General features: G+C 46.7%; 1 protein-coding gene across 1 annotated transcript; it reads right to left on the bottom strand.

Annotated features, from left to right (window-relative positions):
- Positions 1 to 1,619: 1,619 nt before the first annotated feature.
- On the bottom strand, positions 1,620 to 17,770 carry LOC144138481 (glucose-induced degradation protein 4 homolog). Its single transcript, XM_077670774.1, has 5 exons — positions 17,528 to 17,770; positions 13,948 to 14,115; positions 11,692 to 11,793; positions 10,404 to 10,534; positions 1,620 to 6,763 (listed from the first exon to the last, which is right to left on the bottom strand). The coding sequence occupies exons 1-5, from the start codon at positions 17,675 to 17,677 to the stop codon at positions 6,700 to 6,702; spliced, it is 615 nt and encodes a 204-aa protein (XP_077526900.1). The 5' UTR covers positions 17,678 to 17,770; the 3' UTR covers positions 1,620 to 6,699.
- Positions 17,771 to 17,774: the final 4 nt, after the last annotated feature.

Raw genomic sequence — 17,774 nt, 5'->3', positions numbered from 1 at the left:
CGGCAGGGAGTACAGTGGCGTGCTGCACAGAATGCCCTGGCTCGCCAGTGACTGTTGTTCTGCCGGTTGAGGGCAGCGGGGTGCCAAAAAGGAGTGCAAAGATCGCTGAAAATGTGTCCTGTCACCATCATCGCATTGTGTTTCTTGTCTCCGTTACAGTGACTATAAAAGCTGCCGTGGCTTGCCGCCGTTGCTTTCTGCCTTGTCAGGCCTATATTAGGCTTAACATTAGGTAGCCCTAACATTGATTTTAGTGACCTGCCAAGCAATGTCAAATTAATTGTACATCAAGCTGAGAGTATGGGTTTACAACGTTGCACCTTAAAGAATAACGTTACGCCCACCATTGCACTGTCACGTACACGTGTATCCCTTTCCCACTGGGCAGGCCTAGTAGTATTATTTCTAAGGCATGCACTAATGGATCCACACAGTCTGTCATGGGTAATCGGGACGTCAGGTTGGCACATACGCGCATTTGCAGCCAACTGGAATTTTTTGCCGACTGTCTGCGTCCAACAAAAAATTGAGTGCCGTAAATTTAGCTACCGCGTTTTGTAGATGGCAGTCTTTTCATTTTATGGGCCACTTAAGAGACTATTACAATGTTGCATAAGCATATCACATAAAGTTGGCAGTGCGCAAAATGAGTTGCACCTGTGTTTGAGGTTTCTGCCGGCGAAAGTGAAATTTCAAAAAATTGGTCTCTTTACAAAAACAATAATCCCGACAGTTTCGATCCACGAAGGTTGCACTGAACAATGAATAAAAGTACTGGCTAAAATATTGAAATCTCAAACCATGGTAGTTTATGAATGTCAGAAAATCCTACACGAAACAAAACAAGGCTTTCAGTAAAGCATCCAGAAAATGTGTTCAGAATTTGCCTACCATCTGAAGCCGCTCAGAGTGAAGCCATGTGGCCTCTTGAAGCCAAGAGGTCCCGTGTTCTGCAATAGTGGTCTTGGATTTTGATTTGACTGTAGGGTTTAACGTGCTGACGCAATGCAGGCGATGACGTGCACCGTAGCAGAGGGCTCCAAATCAGTTTTTACCACCTGGGGATCTTTAACGTGCGCCGAAATCTCGTACACGCAGGTGGTTTTGCTTTTCGTCTCCATCAGAAAAGCGGCCACCATGGCCGGGAATCGAACCCGCGTCCATGGGCTCAGAATCGCGCCTTAGCCACTGGCCACCGCGGTGGGTGCACTAGCGGGCTCGTGTTTGCTCGCTAGTACTTTTTTCATGTCTGTGTTTTGCTGAATAAACAAGCTCGCATTGTAAAAAAAAAGTAAGTTTTAAAGACTTATAGGGAGAGCCTGCACCGATAATCTTGCACGTGATGCTTTTCTTGCCTGGTGGCTTCAGCTAAATCTGCATCCTCCATATGGCTCCTGCAAAAATTGTGCTTGCATTAGAATGAGAACCTGATATCATCCAGTAATCACTTTTACACATTGGTGTATGACATAGCACAAGTACTACCTGGCAAAGTTTGGCTTGAAGCTCCTATCCAAGCCAAGACAGGTCACGGACCCAGAACGCAAGTCTACAATTACACAAATCACCCGCACCTCAGCCAGGGGCGACGAGAAAACGCAAAAAAAAGTGACGCAGGCCGTGAACGACCGAAAATATTTTATTGGGTTCTCCGTCAACGAAACGTCTCCAGGAAGCCACTTTGTCGCAATGCACAGTCATGCAAGACGAGTTTGCGCGCACGCGTATAAATTACTGTACAAAGGAAAGCCCTCCTCTCCCCCACTGGGTGACTGCTTCTTCTCAAGGTACACTATTGTGAGGTTCCCACCGGCGTCGCGGCGTCTTGCACTGCAGAAGTCCAGTTCACAGCTGCGAATGATGCACGCCTCCTTTCGCGAGCTTGAGAAAAATACGCATCGTTAAAAAAACTTCCGGGGCAGGTTGGTGTGTCGGATAAACCATTTCCCCCTGTCTCACGACACAGCAAAAACTTGCTTTTCGGCACACAGCATTTCACTTTTTTGTGCATTCAGATGAATCGACACAACCGGAATGCTATTTCGAACAAGCGGAAATGATTCGAAAGTGGCAGAGGTGCAGAAAATGTGTGCTGTAGAGTGTAGCACAATATGTAATTTCGTCTCTGCGAACACGGCAATTTGTTCCTGGTTTCTGAACACGTGTGACAGCCCCCTACAAAAACGTGTGCAATTATCGTCATTATAAGCGGACCGCGCAACACCAACCAACACAACGGAGTGCAATTTATAAATTACACGAGGCACTCTTCACAATGCTCGCAATCTTTCAGCTGAACAAGATCCAGAGAACAAATTTTGAAAGGGGTCCTGAAGACAAAACACTACTTTGCCCAACTCACTAACCTCTTTTAAACTATGCCCGAAAGACCATTTTTTTAGCTGAAAAGAACGCAAGGCATATTCAAAACTTCCAAATTTCGCACTTCAGCAACATGTCATGCGCAGGAGTGTCGTAATATGGGCTAGCATTACGTCAAAAACAATAACAAAAACAATTATTTGTGCATTCCCTACTACGTGTTAGCCTTCAAGTGGCACAATCAAACAGAACTAGAGGTCCCAGTACACTGGTTCGTCTGTTTTCCCTTGATATCTGCATTATTTGTTCAAAGTTTGCGATACGATTGGTGCCACCACTATCAAAGCAAACGTTTTAATAAAGCAAACTTGTATTTTGTCTTCATGGCCCCCTTGAAAACAAGGTGCTCGTTGTCAAACCTTAATAAAGGAGTACTGACACGAAATTTCTCGCTTTCAGTTTTTATGCTGTAAAGAATACCTATTGGCCCAGTAATTACGAAAATTGAACCGAAAGCCGCCAGCCGCCAACACAGAATTATAGCACGTTTATTGCAACCAATTTCAAATTTGGTCGCCGCGCGGGAAAATGGCCGTTCAAAGGTCAGCCTGCAAGCGGGCCAGCCTTACGTCACGGTCTCACCCGTGACATCAGGGACGTTTTTCTTTCCTCCATGCGTTCGCCGCATCGTCTGCTACGATTGAACATGGTCCGCACTCGCCCACGCAGTCGACATGTCGTCTGAATCGTCAGACTCGGATGAGTCGCTGCCACCCGACAGACAGAACAACTTTATTTGGCCAGGCGATTCGGCCGGCGATGTCTTCGCCGTCGTACGTTTTTTAATATCACTGCGGCTCGAACCGGCGCAGACCGTGATAGCAACAGCTTGTCGCCACTCTTATCATCAATCTGATCGCGAAAAAGAAGTTCCACATGCGAGAAAGTAGATGTTAGTGTGTTGAAAAATTGTGCTTGGGGTTGTTATCAGCGCTGAATTTAAAAGTGGCGTTCAGATATTTGCCGCGATGGTAAGCCTACGCTGACCGGCAGAGGAGGTTCGGCGCTCCGACCCAGCACTGCCGGCACCGCGGTGCGGCGAGCGGCCGAAAGATGGCGCCACCTGCGCGCTAGAATCAAAACAGGCCACGGCAGATGTCTTGGACACCGATCGCTCAAACGGAAATTATTGCCAAAATAAAGCTCCATATGCGAAAAAGGGGATGATAGTGTGGTGAAAAGTTGTGCAAGAGATGGTCATTCGCAGTTGTACAGATACCAGCGATCAAATAGCCGCCACGATACTAAGCCTAGAGTTCCCAACACCCAAGGTGACCCGTGCAACCCCGAGCCCGCTGGCTTGGGCGACAGTTCTTGCGGCCGCCGCCGCGCACGAACTCAGTCCACGTTAAGCGCTGCATGTCGTCGCGTGGAAAATAATGCATCTTGGCGTCGTCGTCGATTTGCTCGGACAGGCTTCCACGAGCAGTACTTCGCATACCGCGAGCTTGCCATAGCACAACTTGGGCGAGCTCGGCGACGCGCACCGCCGCGTCGCCCGTCGACATCGCGCATGGCGCGGTGCCGGCACCGCGCAGTTTTCGGCACCAGTGCAAGGGAACACCATGCGCCGGCCACGAACTGAAAAGCAAAGACGTCGAACACGCAACGTTTACAAGCATTGCTCACACAGCTACGCCCACGTCCCCTGCCCAAACGAATACCACCGACAACAGCAGCGCAGGATATCGTTTCCGGTTCCGAAAATGACTATATGACGTCCCCCTGGACCGGCCAGACACGCAGGCCGATGTTTCGTCATGCCGAAAGCGATTTCACTAGTGCTGCCGATTTGTGGAAGCTCGCGGCCTAGACAATCAAAATCAATTTTAGATGTGATTCCGGCCTCGGATCGCTGCAAAAATTTCTGTGGGGCATCTGTACAAACAACTGAAGCCAATTATATCATTTTTTAGGCGTCAAAATTTGGTGTCAGTACTCCTTTAAAGAGATGCACTTTTTATGATGCAATTCTAAAATGTTTCTAAAAATCCATACGCAAAAATGACAATATCATTCTGAAACCGGAGCAATTCTGGACAAAGGCCAGCGCAACTAATTACCAAATACAAACAATTTGCACAACTTTGGGCGCTTCTCTTGGCCTAGCAGAGGCCTCATGTTGTCGTAATAATTAAAACTTTATCGGTCAACAGAATGACATACCACTCGATGTGAACCATACTGACCCAACTGAAACATTCGGCTGGTTGCATTGTTAAAACATTAAATGCGACAGTTTTTTGCCACACCTTAGCACATCCAGAAACCTGAATGGCAACACATTTGCTGCGGCATTTGCTCAGTTTACAATTTTCTGTAGTTGCGCCACCCTAGCAAGCACGCAGAAGCAGCGTATGCCATACAAAACAAGCTCCCAAAGCACGTAAGAGATAAAACAAAAAATATTAACGGGACCGGCGACTGAAATTTGTCGGGTATGTTCGCTCTGGCCCAAGTGAGAGGGCATCGCCTAAAATATGTTGTGAACTTGTTTGGCTGGAAATGTCATCAAACGTAAAACCACAATTTTTTGGCTCCACTGATGTTACGTAGGCCACCAGAAGGAATGATGTCACGTCACCAAATCACACTGCAACGCATTCATTTGCGCAGGAAAATACCGAAACACTAATAAAAGCGTGAGTTAAAGTAAAAACAGTGGCGCACTTTTTAATGTGCAACGTTTTGCTCCTGACCTGGCCTGTGAAACGCAGTTTCATTTTATGCTGATAGAGGGCTCTACAAGTAAATGCAAAAAGAAAAACTGGTTATTCGTTATTCGAGCTAAAAGCTATTGTTACGGGACATAAATAACCGGGGAAAATAAAAAGACCACAGAATGTGATCGTCGTCCAAAAGTTGAGCTCAAACAAGTGTGCTGTTGGAAAAAAACGTTGAAAATGGAGATAGCTAGCCATGCCTAGTGCTTGAATATCATGGCAGAAGTGTTTGAATGCTTTTGACCTGAAAAAGCTTGAAATAAAGAAGTCATTATTAATCCCCCCAAAACATACCTGCGCACATTTTCGGCATATTACACACAAGTTTCAGCTGGATAAAAAGTTTCCTTGTTACGTGATGCACCTACCTCCGTAGTGGGCAGTTAAGACACTCAACGTCGCCACCTTTCAATTTCCACAACAATTGGTGCCCGATTAGAATTATTCCCTTTAGGTTACCGGGTTCCTTTACATAATTCTCTCTACATAAACCGCAGGCTTTCATACGCACTAGCGAGCATACGATCAAGAAATTTCAGCTGTCGGTCTCCTTCAGGCAAGCACAAGCAGTCGTTTTTGAAGCCCTTTTGACGGCCAACTGCAGTGAAAATCTTGGCCTCTTGAATAAAAACACTGCAAGGTACGAAATATGAGAGCTAAGATTCACAATCTCAAAACCAAAATAGAAAAACTGCAGCCATTAGAGAAATGAAGCAGCAGCCAGCCAACCACTCGGGGAAAAAGCAGCTGCAGTAGAAATGCACCCAGCAGAGATCACCCGGAATGCAGTTATACTTCAGAGCTTGCGTGCCACCTTGTCTGTTACAGGGTTATTTCGAACGCTTCAAATGCCGTCAAACAAGGCCTTTCATGAGGCTATTTGGCGAAACACCGGAACAGTTGATTTGATAATAGTGTCTCCTGCCGGTCGAAAATTCATCCGGCTGAGGAGAGATTTCAGTGCAGTTGGTCGTCAATTCGTAGCTGCACAACCAGAACACCAAAAAACCGGGTCTATAACTTCCACACAAACATTCCAAGGCAACCGGCACGAGAACACTAGTCTCAAGTTACAAACTTGGGGGTTGGAACGCAAGGTGCACAAATCAGCTCACGAACCTTCTTTGCTGACGTGGCCACGCAAATTCACGCAACCGAGAAGACACACGCCGCTTTTACAACAGCCACGCGTTAAAACGCCACATCTCGGGGTAACCGGTTATGAGCAGTGCAAGAAGGCGACGCAACACGCGGGGATCGCCCACCAACTGGCTTCTCTTTGTCGACACCGCTGGGCAAGGCCAGCACGCCGGTGGCGACAGGACTAGAAGGAAGAAGACGCCACCCCCGCTTCTCTCGGGCGAGCACGCGCGCACACACACACACAGTTTTTTGCGGGCGTCTCTCAGGATTTGCGGTCCCGACCGGCGACGATGGCACAGTGGACGGGGGAGTCGTCGACGCTGTGGAAGCCCCGGCGAGGCTTCGGAGCCCGGGCCGGCCCCCTAAGCCCGGCGGCAGGCCGAGACGCGAGTCCGCTCGCAGTGACCGCCGTGTCACAGCGGCGCAAAAGGACGGCAGCGGTGCATCGGCTTCACCGGAACTCGTAGATTTGGATGCTGTGTTCGGGAACGTGCCGTAGCGTTAGTGACTGGTACCTGCGAGAGAGAAGGGGAGCATGGGGTGGTCATCGAGTGACCGAGCCAAAGTGGGAAAAAATACGGGAAAAAATTCGGAAATACTGCACCACCTGATTTCCGATCAAGGATGCCGGTGGCTGGCTTGCATAAGTTCCGGGCGAATGCCCACCCCCGAAACACCGCCCACCCCTTTTAGGGGTGAAATATTCATTTTACTAAAAGAAACGAAAGATCACCCACCCCCTAAAATCGACGTTAGCACTGATGAGTGAACAAAATAAACGCGAATCATCTAGTCATGTACTGATGCGGTCACTTATTTGTCCTTTCCGCACTTGGGCCGAAAGTTCGCCCATCTCGCATTTTTTCTTGAAATCTCTCCAGTGTTGATTGGCGGTGCGACCACTTTTTTCTAGTTTTTCGCACCTGACCCGAACGATCGCCCATCCTGTATTTCTCACTTGCTATCTCTGTAATTTGGGTGGGTGTTCTTTCTGAACTTTACGGTATATAATTTCCGGGTTTAAATTCCCTTGTAAAAGGAAAAGCTGGCTGTCACTAATAAATACAAAACTAATACAAAGAACATGCAGATCAAAACCGCGTTGCGGTGTGCTGGTGAAAAATAACTTGATTCCGCTTAGGCACAGTTCGCGATAATACGCACACTAGAGAGTGACGAAAGCAATGCTTAAATGTACGCAAAATTTTTCGGCACAGATTCAAGAGACTGACAGGTAAAATTTGTTGGGTATATATGTTCTCTAATCTAAGTGACAGAGCTAGAGCATCTGCGAAGACATTTTACCGCAAGGTGGTTTTGATAGCAATGTCGTGATACATTTAAAACCTTGTTTTTAGGCTGCAGAGCCGCCGGGATGAATGCTGGCAACCATGCCGCAATGCAACTTTATTTTATCTGTACTCGAGAACGAAGAAATTGCCAATAAAACACAATATAGGCTGAAACATTTTTATCATGTTTACACATCTTTTACTATATAAAATGCCAACTATCATGCATACTGGCAATCATATGATTAAGAAATTGCAAAGTTGTCGGTTTCAATCCGACAAGTAAAAAGTTCCATACGCCCTCATTCAAATTACTGGCCGCGCAACTAGAGCGCAAGATGGCAGTTCAAGAACATTCACGCACAGCCACATTTTAAGGCGAACGTTACGCGAATACTAGCCTCAAGTTACAAATCGGGGGTTTGAAGCAAAACACGCAAGGATAGGCTACAAGCCTTCTTGGAAAGCATGGCTGCACAAGTCCACACAACCGAAACGTCAAATGTAATTTCTACAACAGCCACGCAAAGCCACATTTCAGGGCAACTGCCTCGTTACAACCGCAAAAAGGGGAAAGGGGGATGTGTACAACATTGAGGCAGGGGTACACTTTCAGAAAACTGCGGGAGAAACTGCAGTTTATGTTGCCAGCAAAGTGGCTTTCTATGACGGAAACAATCGCGACACGAAAACACGCTTGTTAGTGGTGGGAGCATGCAATTGTACATGCACGTAGATATAGTTCGCACAGGCTTTTTCTTTTTTAGAGCTTTAATTAGTCACAGCATGCAACACGTGACACTCTGTTTCCAAGTCATTGCAGGCTGGGCACCTCTGGTGCCCTGCAAAACTTTAACAGAACGATTTGGCTGCGCCCGTCCATACCTAAACTGACCGCTAAGATACTAAATCACCCTTACTCGCAAAAGTAATGGGAGCATTTTTCCATTTAAAAAAAATCCCTGAAATAAAAACAAAGAAAGGTAGGCCTGCTGGGTCTGCACTGCAAACTGCTAGACAAACAGCAAGCCCGTTTTATCCCCAAACAATAAGATTGTGGCCGTCTTAAAGGGACACTGAAGTGAATTTGTCAAGCTCCCGTTTTTGCTTGCACTGCGTAGACTGGCTCAAATTAGCACACTTTTCATCGTTTATCCGGTTGACAAATCGGAAATTATTTTACAAAGCGCGAAAGAAGAAAAACTACCATGCGCGGTTTGCGGCGGCCGCACCAACTAAGGCTGTGACGTTGGGAGGAGGGGCGCCGTGATTGGACGATGCCCAAGGTCAGCAATCAAACAAGTTTCGGTTTCGGTTCTGTAAAACATAACCAATGGCGTTGTTGGATGGGCATTCTCAATATCTCAGTAATAATCGTACCGCGCTTCTGCCATGTTGTCGGCTGTAAAATGCACAAGATAAGCCTCCCAGGACGGCTTGTAGTCGTAGCATTCACTAGCCGAGACCTACGCAGTGCATGAACGCCCTCCGCGTACCCGCAGACGCCCAAATGTCATGCGCTTTTCCCCCATATTTGGAGCTTGCCTCCCTCATGCCTGTATCGTAAAAAGCGTGTTCGCACCAGGCCAAGGGTCTGTTCATTCTGGCCTGTGCCCACTGCCTGCAAGCAGTCGGTGCTTATGGCAACAGCACGCCAACGAGAACTCGCTAGCGCGCCAGTGCCAGCCTGCGCGCGTTTTGTGAACTAGTTCGTGGAGCCATGAACGTTGCAGCCCAAAAAAAGGTGAACTCAATATAGAAAACATCGGCGGAAAACAAAAAAGTTAACTTACAAAAAAAAAAAGCACGTACCCACGGGGATTCGAACTCGTGACTTGCAAAACATCTGCGGTGACATACCTAGCGCCCCAGACAACTGAGCCACGGAGCGGGACGCGGAGGCTTAGTTAATATAGGGTATATATTGTACAACCGGTTTACACTTTTATTTAGTTTTGGCATTTCAAGCAGCTTAGGTGACTATTTGTTGTACTGCGATCGTGCAGTAAGCGTCGCCCGAGTTTCCACAGTAGCTCACGTCTAGCAATTGCATTTCGTAGACGGAAAAGCGTTCGCAGATAGATGCGTAGTCGTGCTGCTGACCGCTGTGCTTGTTCGCCCAGCGCAAAAAAGTGCTTCCCGCGCCCTAGTTTTACGCTGTACGGTAAAAATATCAGTTGATTTTATTTCCTTAGTACCTATATTGACTTCGCTGACTCTTCTCCCGCCTTCAAGAGGCCTTATATTTTCCTACTGGCGTACCAGTCAGCGAAGCGGCGCATGTGCGCTTGTGCAGCGCTTGTGTGAAGCGACCTTGACTTGGAGCTAGATACAGTGTACAAACAAACCAAGTAAAGAAAGGCACATTCTTCCATTCACAAACGTGTCCTGGCTTCGTTTCAACTAAGTGAACGAATTGCGACCAAGCAATTTTTTTTTTAACCTCCTTGATTGCGACGACCCGCCGGCGGCCGGCGGACGAAACGCTGGGCCGACTGACTCTGTCGGCCGGGGAGCCGTGCAGTAGCGCAGCCAATTGCCAGCTCATCCCCTCCTGACGTCACACGAAAAAGCCACAGAAAATGGGCGAGCGTAAAGAGAGGAAGACAGCATTTTCGAATTAGTTTTTCTACTAAATAAAATCGCGTAAACGCGCCTAGAGTGGTCGAAACATGGCCTGGGGACTCCGGACTACAATTTGCGCTAGTAATCCCGCAATGTTTACATATCACTTCAGTGTCCCTTTAAATGCTAACCACTAGAGTGTGCTGAGTATAACAGGAAGTGCTCGGCATGCGCTGACTTGGAAACAGAAATACGGAGCTACACAAGCTCTCCGTAAGAGACGTGCGTCGCGGCGTACCATTCTGAGCTGCGGTGGTAATAGTATCCCTCGATGGTGGCGGACTTCTTCTGGAAGCAGATGTAGTAGAAGCCCGCAAAGGACGCCCCGTTGATGTCCTTGATCGTGTGGTCCGGCACTAAGAAATGCTCCTGCAAACATTGGAAACATCACTCACCAGGATAACTGATGCTCCGCGGAGGCAATGAAGCGAGTTGTATTCATAGGCAGCTGTCAGGTGCTGAGGAGATTTACGAGCCTTTTTCAACAAAGCGGTCACCATAAACTCCTTGGAGAAATCCAGCAGCCTACCTACCACTATACAAGTGCGTGCACTCGTAAGGAGGCCACTTCAGAAAATTGCCCAGCATCGAAAAAAATTATTTGGTTTTAAAAAATGAAAACTGGGGGAACTTACTGCCAATCATTCGATTAAAATGCAATAATATTGCTTGCTAATTATCGTCATAAGTGATTTATTGAGACCCGAACAGTAACAAGGCCTTGTTAATTATATGGGAAGGGAACACAGTGTTTTGGGACTGGTTCACAGCACGCCACTTTCAAACTACAATCAGTCACATGCCCAACGGACAGCTCCAAAGGGGTCAACCTCAATATGTTGCCTACAACTAGGTCATACTGCCTGGCATCACAAGAATGAGATATGCACCCCACGTAGTTTCGCATTCCCTTGCAGCAACTCCTTCTCAGAGGCTTCACAACTACACTGCGATGCCATGGTCTTAACCAGATGGCTAACAGTGGACAGATAATTGTAGACACGTCTGCTTTGTGTTGTGCCCACTTTTCAGTGTGTTTGCTTGCTAAGAGCTGGTAACAGTCCCCTAGGTCCTTCCTCCCTGAAATATTGAGAAGGTTCAAAAATTTTCGAAGGTCACATCACTTGAACTTTTAAAATCGTTTGGGTGTTTTATGCGTTGAATCTACACTGGGGCTGTGAGGAGCGTCTCGGTGGGGGGCTCCGGAGTAATTTTGACCACCTGGGGATCTTTTAACGTGCGCCGAAATTTCGAAAGACGGCTGTTTTCGCTTTTCGCCTCCATCTGAAAAAAAGCAGCCACCTCGGCCGCGTATCAAATCTGCAGTGTCCTTGGCTTAGCCACTGAGCCACCTTGGCAAGTGCTGTGCTTGAACTACCAGGACACACTGTTTTAACTGTGTCCCAGAATTGAGTCAAAATTGCGCCTTTAGAACGTGACCGTAACAACTGCGGACAAGTTTTTCTATTAACAACATTGCAACGAGCCCGATAACACGGTGTAGGACACAGCAGTGGGAGCCTCACCTTCCATCTCATGAAGACGTTTTCCGACGCTCGCAGGTTCGTGTAGTTGAAGCTGTCGGAGTTGAACGTCTTGGTGTAATCTTCAAACGACCCAAACTTGCTCTGCAAAACAAAACGTCAGCATTAGTATTACCAAAAAACAATGGCAACGAAGGGTGAGGTCAAAATACACGCAACGCCTGTGACAGTGGTCAACAATATCGTTTACTGCCAGCAGACTGGCGTCATCGCTGCTCCAAAAGCCATATTATTGTACAGCTGAGCTAAAAATGGTGCGCTCAGCAAACAGCGTTGTGGACAAAACGGTACGCCCGAAAGGATGGCACAAGTTCGTGGTTCCCACATGGAGCAGAGCCAAAGGTGGGTGAGGCGCCCGGAAAAGCATCAAATAACAGCCGTGCTGACAGGCCAAGAGTAAAGGACTTCAACCTCAACAGCTTCAAAGAGGATGAAATACGTAGCTGGTGGAGTCTGTTCCTTAGTGTACAAAATACTGCGGATTCAGTTAGCAAACACTTCACAAAGCCATAATTCTTTGTTGACCAACTCTGTCAACAGCTTCACAACCATTCTTTTCCCAAGTCCTGGTTCACGGGTCTGTGCACATGAGTCGATCATACAATTATCAATGCAATACTAAAAGCCAATTCGAAAATTGTCATTAACAAACCACACCATCCATTCCCATAGAAAAAAGTTGGAAACAAACAGTAAATGCTAGTTCAGCTCAAACATTTGTGAACTTCGTTTTGAACACGCTAATAGCACAACTGAGGGTAGAACACACAGAGGTTATTCCTCATGCGGGAATTTTTCTATGATTCATCATAAGTAGTGCTTGAAGTAGCAATTTTATTGAACTACATTTTTCTATGCCCTGTCTTTGTTTGCATAAAATTCATTGAAAACATACAAAAGAGCAAGTCCTTTTGAACTGCAACACTAACGAGCCCGTGTTTGTTGACAGCAAGCAACCACAAAACGGTTTTTTATGCTCAAAGTTGAAAAACAAAAATATGCCACAAAATGTGCTTGAAATATTGACCCACTTTGAATCCCCTTGCATTTAACAGCAGACTACTGCTCCTGGTTGCTACATGCGTCAATAATGCTTATTCAGAGACAAGAATTCAGGATATTCAAGGACTTCCAAGGCCCTTCCAAGGCATTTTCAAGGGTGCAGGGGAGCATGTGTACTAACGTTTCACTACCATTTTTTCACACTAAACGTCTCCTCCTTTACATCTAAAAAAAAATGATTTAAAAAAAATCTCTTTGGAATAGCTCCACCCTTTGGAAGTGGACAAGTTTACCCTCACCCGCAGTAGTACCGAGGAAGCTTTACAAAAGACACGCCCAACTTTTTCGAGCTCTGCAAATGCTCATAAAACACAGCCTCGAATAGCGGCTAACATAATACCTCTGCCATTCTCATTCCCCAAATTTCTGCGTTCATTATGGGGGATCGACGACTCCACTGGCTCTGCCCGCCATCATACCCGTCAAAATAAAATATTCCAGTAAAGCTTAGGAGCTAGATGCACTGTGTTCTCACATTCAGAGTTTTGCTTATCTGCGCTCATTTTTATTCCACCCAGGAGTATCAGCACTATTCGCTCTCGAAATGTAGTGAGGCATAGCTGTGGCAGGGCACAGCAACAGGAAGATATGTAAAATGAGTAACAGGATGAAGCAATGCAGAAAGCGGAATATGGAAAATTGGAAGGGGACGTATGGTAATTTCTGCCTCGTCCGATACAGGGATTTCATTTCGTAAGAGCCAGTGTGTAAAGCAGCACACCTGTGCTCACAAGCTCACTTTAAATTGTAAAAGCTGTTGTATAAAGCAGCCCTACTGCACCCGCCAGCTGGCTTTAAATTGTAAAAAGCATGTTTTTGATGGGGAGTGTGCAGGGCCACACTGATATAAGCCACGAAAAGTCGTTTACGTAATCGGTTCTCTTTGTTGCTTAAAGAAATCAAGGGTTTTCAAGGAGAAAAAAAAAATGCTAACTTTCAAGGCCCTTGAAAACTCAATTTTCAATTACACGCGTTTTCAAGGACCTGTACGAACCCTGTTATTCAGAATACCTGAGATTGTACGACGATGTTAGTGGCACGTTAAGGCAAGATCGTGTCGGCCAGCCAATCTACCCCATCATACACCGCAGCAGCAAATAGCACACTGGGGCTCATAGTTTATGAAAGTGCCAATGAGTGAACGGCCTGCGACTTTGCCAAAAGATGCATACGTACCCAGTGCTTCTTGTCGACCTCCTCATCCGCGTCCCATTTTCTCGTGAGGAACGGGTACTTGCCGCTGATAATCTCGCCGTCGAAGAATGTCGTCAGTGTGGGGTACTCTTCCGTGAGGCCCTTGATCTTCAGGTAGCCACACAGGTACGAATTGGCTTCGTCTACGTGCTGCACAGGGACAGTAGAGGGCAATGACCGGGTTAAAGAAGCCATGAAGACAAAATACAAGTTGGGTTTATTAGAAAGACTGCTTAGTCCCGATAACAATGATACCAATAGCATCGCAATCTTCGAACAAATAACGGAGGTATGAAAGAAAACGTGTGAAGCAGTCGCGACCCCCTTGCCAATTTCCCGCAACTTTTCTATGACGTCACGGAACCTTGTTTATGCGATTGACGACCGCCTAACTGACCTGTCGCAATGACACATGACTGGACGTCTGGAATGGGACCTCTAGTTCCATTTCACCGCATCACTTGAATGCTAACGTGCAGTTAACGCACTGAAAATTGTTTTATTGTTGGTCCGTATGACGTCATTCTTGCTCATAACACGTCACTGTGGCGCAAAATTCGAATGTTTTTGAATACGTCTTGCTTTTTTTCGTTAATAAAACATGTTTCGTGGCTGTAATGTAGCTGAGTGAGATACTGAATCCTAGTTCTTTCAAATTAAACGAAGTTGTATTTTCTTCTCATGGCTCCTTTAAGACGAGTTGTCTGGGCCTCGATAGAGCATTCTGCTAGAGGACTAGCAATCGATAAAGTTAAAAACAAACTGGGACAGGAAAGAAACTCAAATTAGCTGATAACAAATTGAGGCACAGAAGTCACTCAAACATACTTTCTGCGTGCCGCATTACCGTGTTCACAGCCTTATATGTACGTGAAACATGACTTCCGGGAAAACCATTAAAAGAGTCTCGAAGACAAATTACCGGTTCGTCGAAATAACACTTGTATCAATTGTGACGCAAACTCACTCGAATGAACCACACTGTGAGAAAAACACAACAAGCAGGCGGCTCAGAATCAACTCTCCTGCACTAAGGTTATGACCAATTGCAACACGTTTTTGCGATCGGCTGATGCCAATAAAATAAAATGCAGGTTGCACAGGGATTGTAAGCTTGCAGATGCAGCCTGTATGTTTAGTAGTTCCCCCTGGTTTAACATCGTTCGCATATAGCCTGGTGAAGAATCGCTCTGCTACCTTTATTATCTCGTCCGTGCCGTGTGTAACATTGCCCTGCTCGTCTCTGAGTGCGTACGTCTTGTCTTGGTCAATGGCTAGGTAGCTCCCTTTAAGTTGCTTGTAAGCTTCCTCCTATTTCAAGCGTTTTTCCAATTACTGCAATGTTATATGCACAAATGTTGTTTGTTTTGCTTCTTTTAATCAATTTCGAGATCTCGGCCAATCCAACTTAATCCACCGTACTTGACACTTTTATGTTCTGACGTTTTACAATCAGTTACTTCATTTTCCCAGTTTGTTTCCTACATGTTACTTCTCCCATAGCTGCTGCAGATTCTGTGATTGCCGTTGTTAGGTTGCCATCTAGCCTGTCTACACTATACTCGTGTAGAAGTGTGAATTTCTTTTGAAAGGCTATTTTATATTCTTGCATCCTTGCTCTGACTGACTCCACGCTGGCTTTACTACTTTTCAGATGTTTCCTTCTTTCTTTTTGAAGATTCAGCCTTAACCATCCTGTGATCGCTGCTCCAAATCTTACTTAGCATCGGTCTTGCACGATACCTGGTTTGTAACTTAAAATGAAGTCAATTTCATTTTTTGTTGCACCGTCGGGACTTTCCCGCGTCCATTTCCTATTCCTTTGTTTGTAGGAAGAATGTGTTCATTAACCGCGGGTAATTTCTCTCCACAAATCCCACCAGTGTATCTCCTCCACTGTTGCGATTGCCTATTCCAAAATTTCCCACTGACCTTTCTTTCATTTGCTTCTCGTGTACCTTTGCAAGTGCAAGTGCGAATTAAAAGTGCATTTACTTGCAACTGAGGGCATATTTTCTTTATAGCAGTAAGAATAGCTGGAAACAGTAGATGTTCTGAACAAACCCGTAAACATGCAAGCCCTTGCATCAGGCACTGCATCAGCGGATGCTGCACGCCCCAACACCATGTAGACAATTTTTGGGCGAGCTGGGCATGTCTGCCATGATATCGATCAATTGGCACAACGACAGCATTACTTTTGCGACCCTGTTTGTCGCGTTATACCCAATTTTTCACGAACTGATTACAGTGAACCGTAACAAAATACAGCACGTACATGTTGATGATAAAGCCCACTTTCGCATGGCCTCCTGTTAATCCAGTTCTGCTTCCTGTTGTGTTCAAGCATTTGAACGCTGTTTGAAGCAAACGTGCCAACTCTCCAATGCTGTACCTCCCTCTAACACGACTGCTGCTACACATAACACGCAATATGGTGGAAAAACTGAACGCAATGTGGTGGAGAAACTGAATTTTTGGCTTTTATTATTATTTTCTCAGTCAATAAAGCATCGATTGCTGGTGGACAAGTGCCAAGGGTACCATAAAATACCAAACATTAAGAATAAAACAAACTTGTGCGTGGCTGGCCCCTTTAGGTGTTAGCAAAACATCACCTGCGACCAGAGCTAATGCACCTTCAATTTAGAATTCTTCTGAGAAAGTTGCACATCTTCATTCTGTAGCTGCATTTGAATGAATGAGTGTACTGTCTTTACACAACACCATCACATGAAAAACGTTGTCTTGCGTCATTGTATCCAAAACAGATAATGGTTGAATCCGACACCACCTACCACGGAACCAAAGTCAAAACAGCCACAAAGTTGGCGTCTTAACACCGCGTCCACAGCGCAAGAGGAATTCTTGTAGGACACTAAACGTTCCTTACGCGGAAAGCAACCTCGGGCAGACAAACGTCGCAGCTTCACCGACCTCAGCAACAAACTGAAAAACGAAACCACGGGATGCGTTTGAAGCTACGATAATGCCTAAAGGCGCCAGAGGTTGTCCCTAATCCAAGGGGCTTACGTCTTAGCACATGCCGCCCCGTCCTAATCATCTGAAGATCCTAAACGCGCCGAGGCTATCCAAGGCTTGCCCCGACGACAACAGGCGACTCAGCAATCTCATCAGCTCTGATTGCGCGACAGCACGCTCCAAAGGTACACTTATCGCGCGTCGTCAAACAGCGGGAACGAAACGAAGACGTCACCTGGGAGGGCACAATTCCGTGCCAACGTCCCGAAATGTCTCCTGGCGGGCACTGCGAGTGCGCTTTGTTGAAAGAAGTGAACTACCGACGCACGCAGGACACTAGTGTCGCAACCACGGGTGCATGTGCCAGCAATTTCAACCGGATCGTGTATTACGCCATCCACGAACTGAACCGGCGTTGGCACCCTCGCGATTTTTCCGGGGTGCCACGGATCCCGCGCCCGAACTTGCAACCTCAGCTGCTGATCACGCGCCTTCTGGTGCAACGCACTTTAGACGTGGTGCAGCGTTAGCGAAGTCTTGTCGGGAGTTTGAAAGAACAGCCCGGCGGGGCCCTACTCACCTGAAGCACAACTTCGACGTCGTAGCTGTTACCCTTGCTCTTCTGCTGACCCTGGAACCGCGAGCCGTTGTACAGCAGTGACCTGGTGACGCCAGGCTGCTGTGCGTTGGCTGGTAGAGGTGGCACAATCTCTGTCGTCCTTACAGGCATAACTGGTTGAAGATGCGCGCTGGGACCGCGATCGCGACAGGTGACCCGTGCTTCAGCGAGTGGCCATGTTGAGTAGCTCGTGACGTTGCCAAAGCGC

This window comes from Haemaphysalis longicornis, unplaced genomic scaffold (assembly GCF_048455015.1).
Source record: "Haemaphysalis longicornis isolate Haplotype H1 unplaced genomic scaffold, Haemaphysalis longicornis Haplotype H1 scaffold_5, whole genome shotgun sequence".
NCBI classification, from domain to species: domain Eukaryota; kingdom Metazoa; phylum Arthropoda; class Arachnida; order Ixodida; family Ixodidae; genus Haemaphysalis; species Haemaphysalis longicornis.
This window is presented reverse-complemented; position numbering and strand designations above follow the sequence as displayed.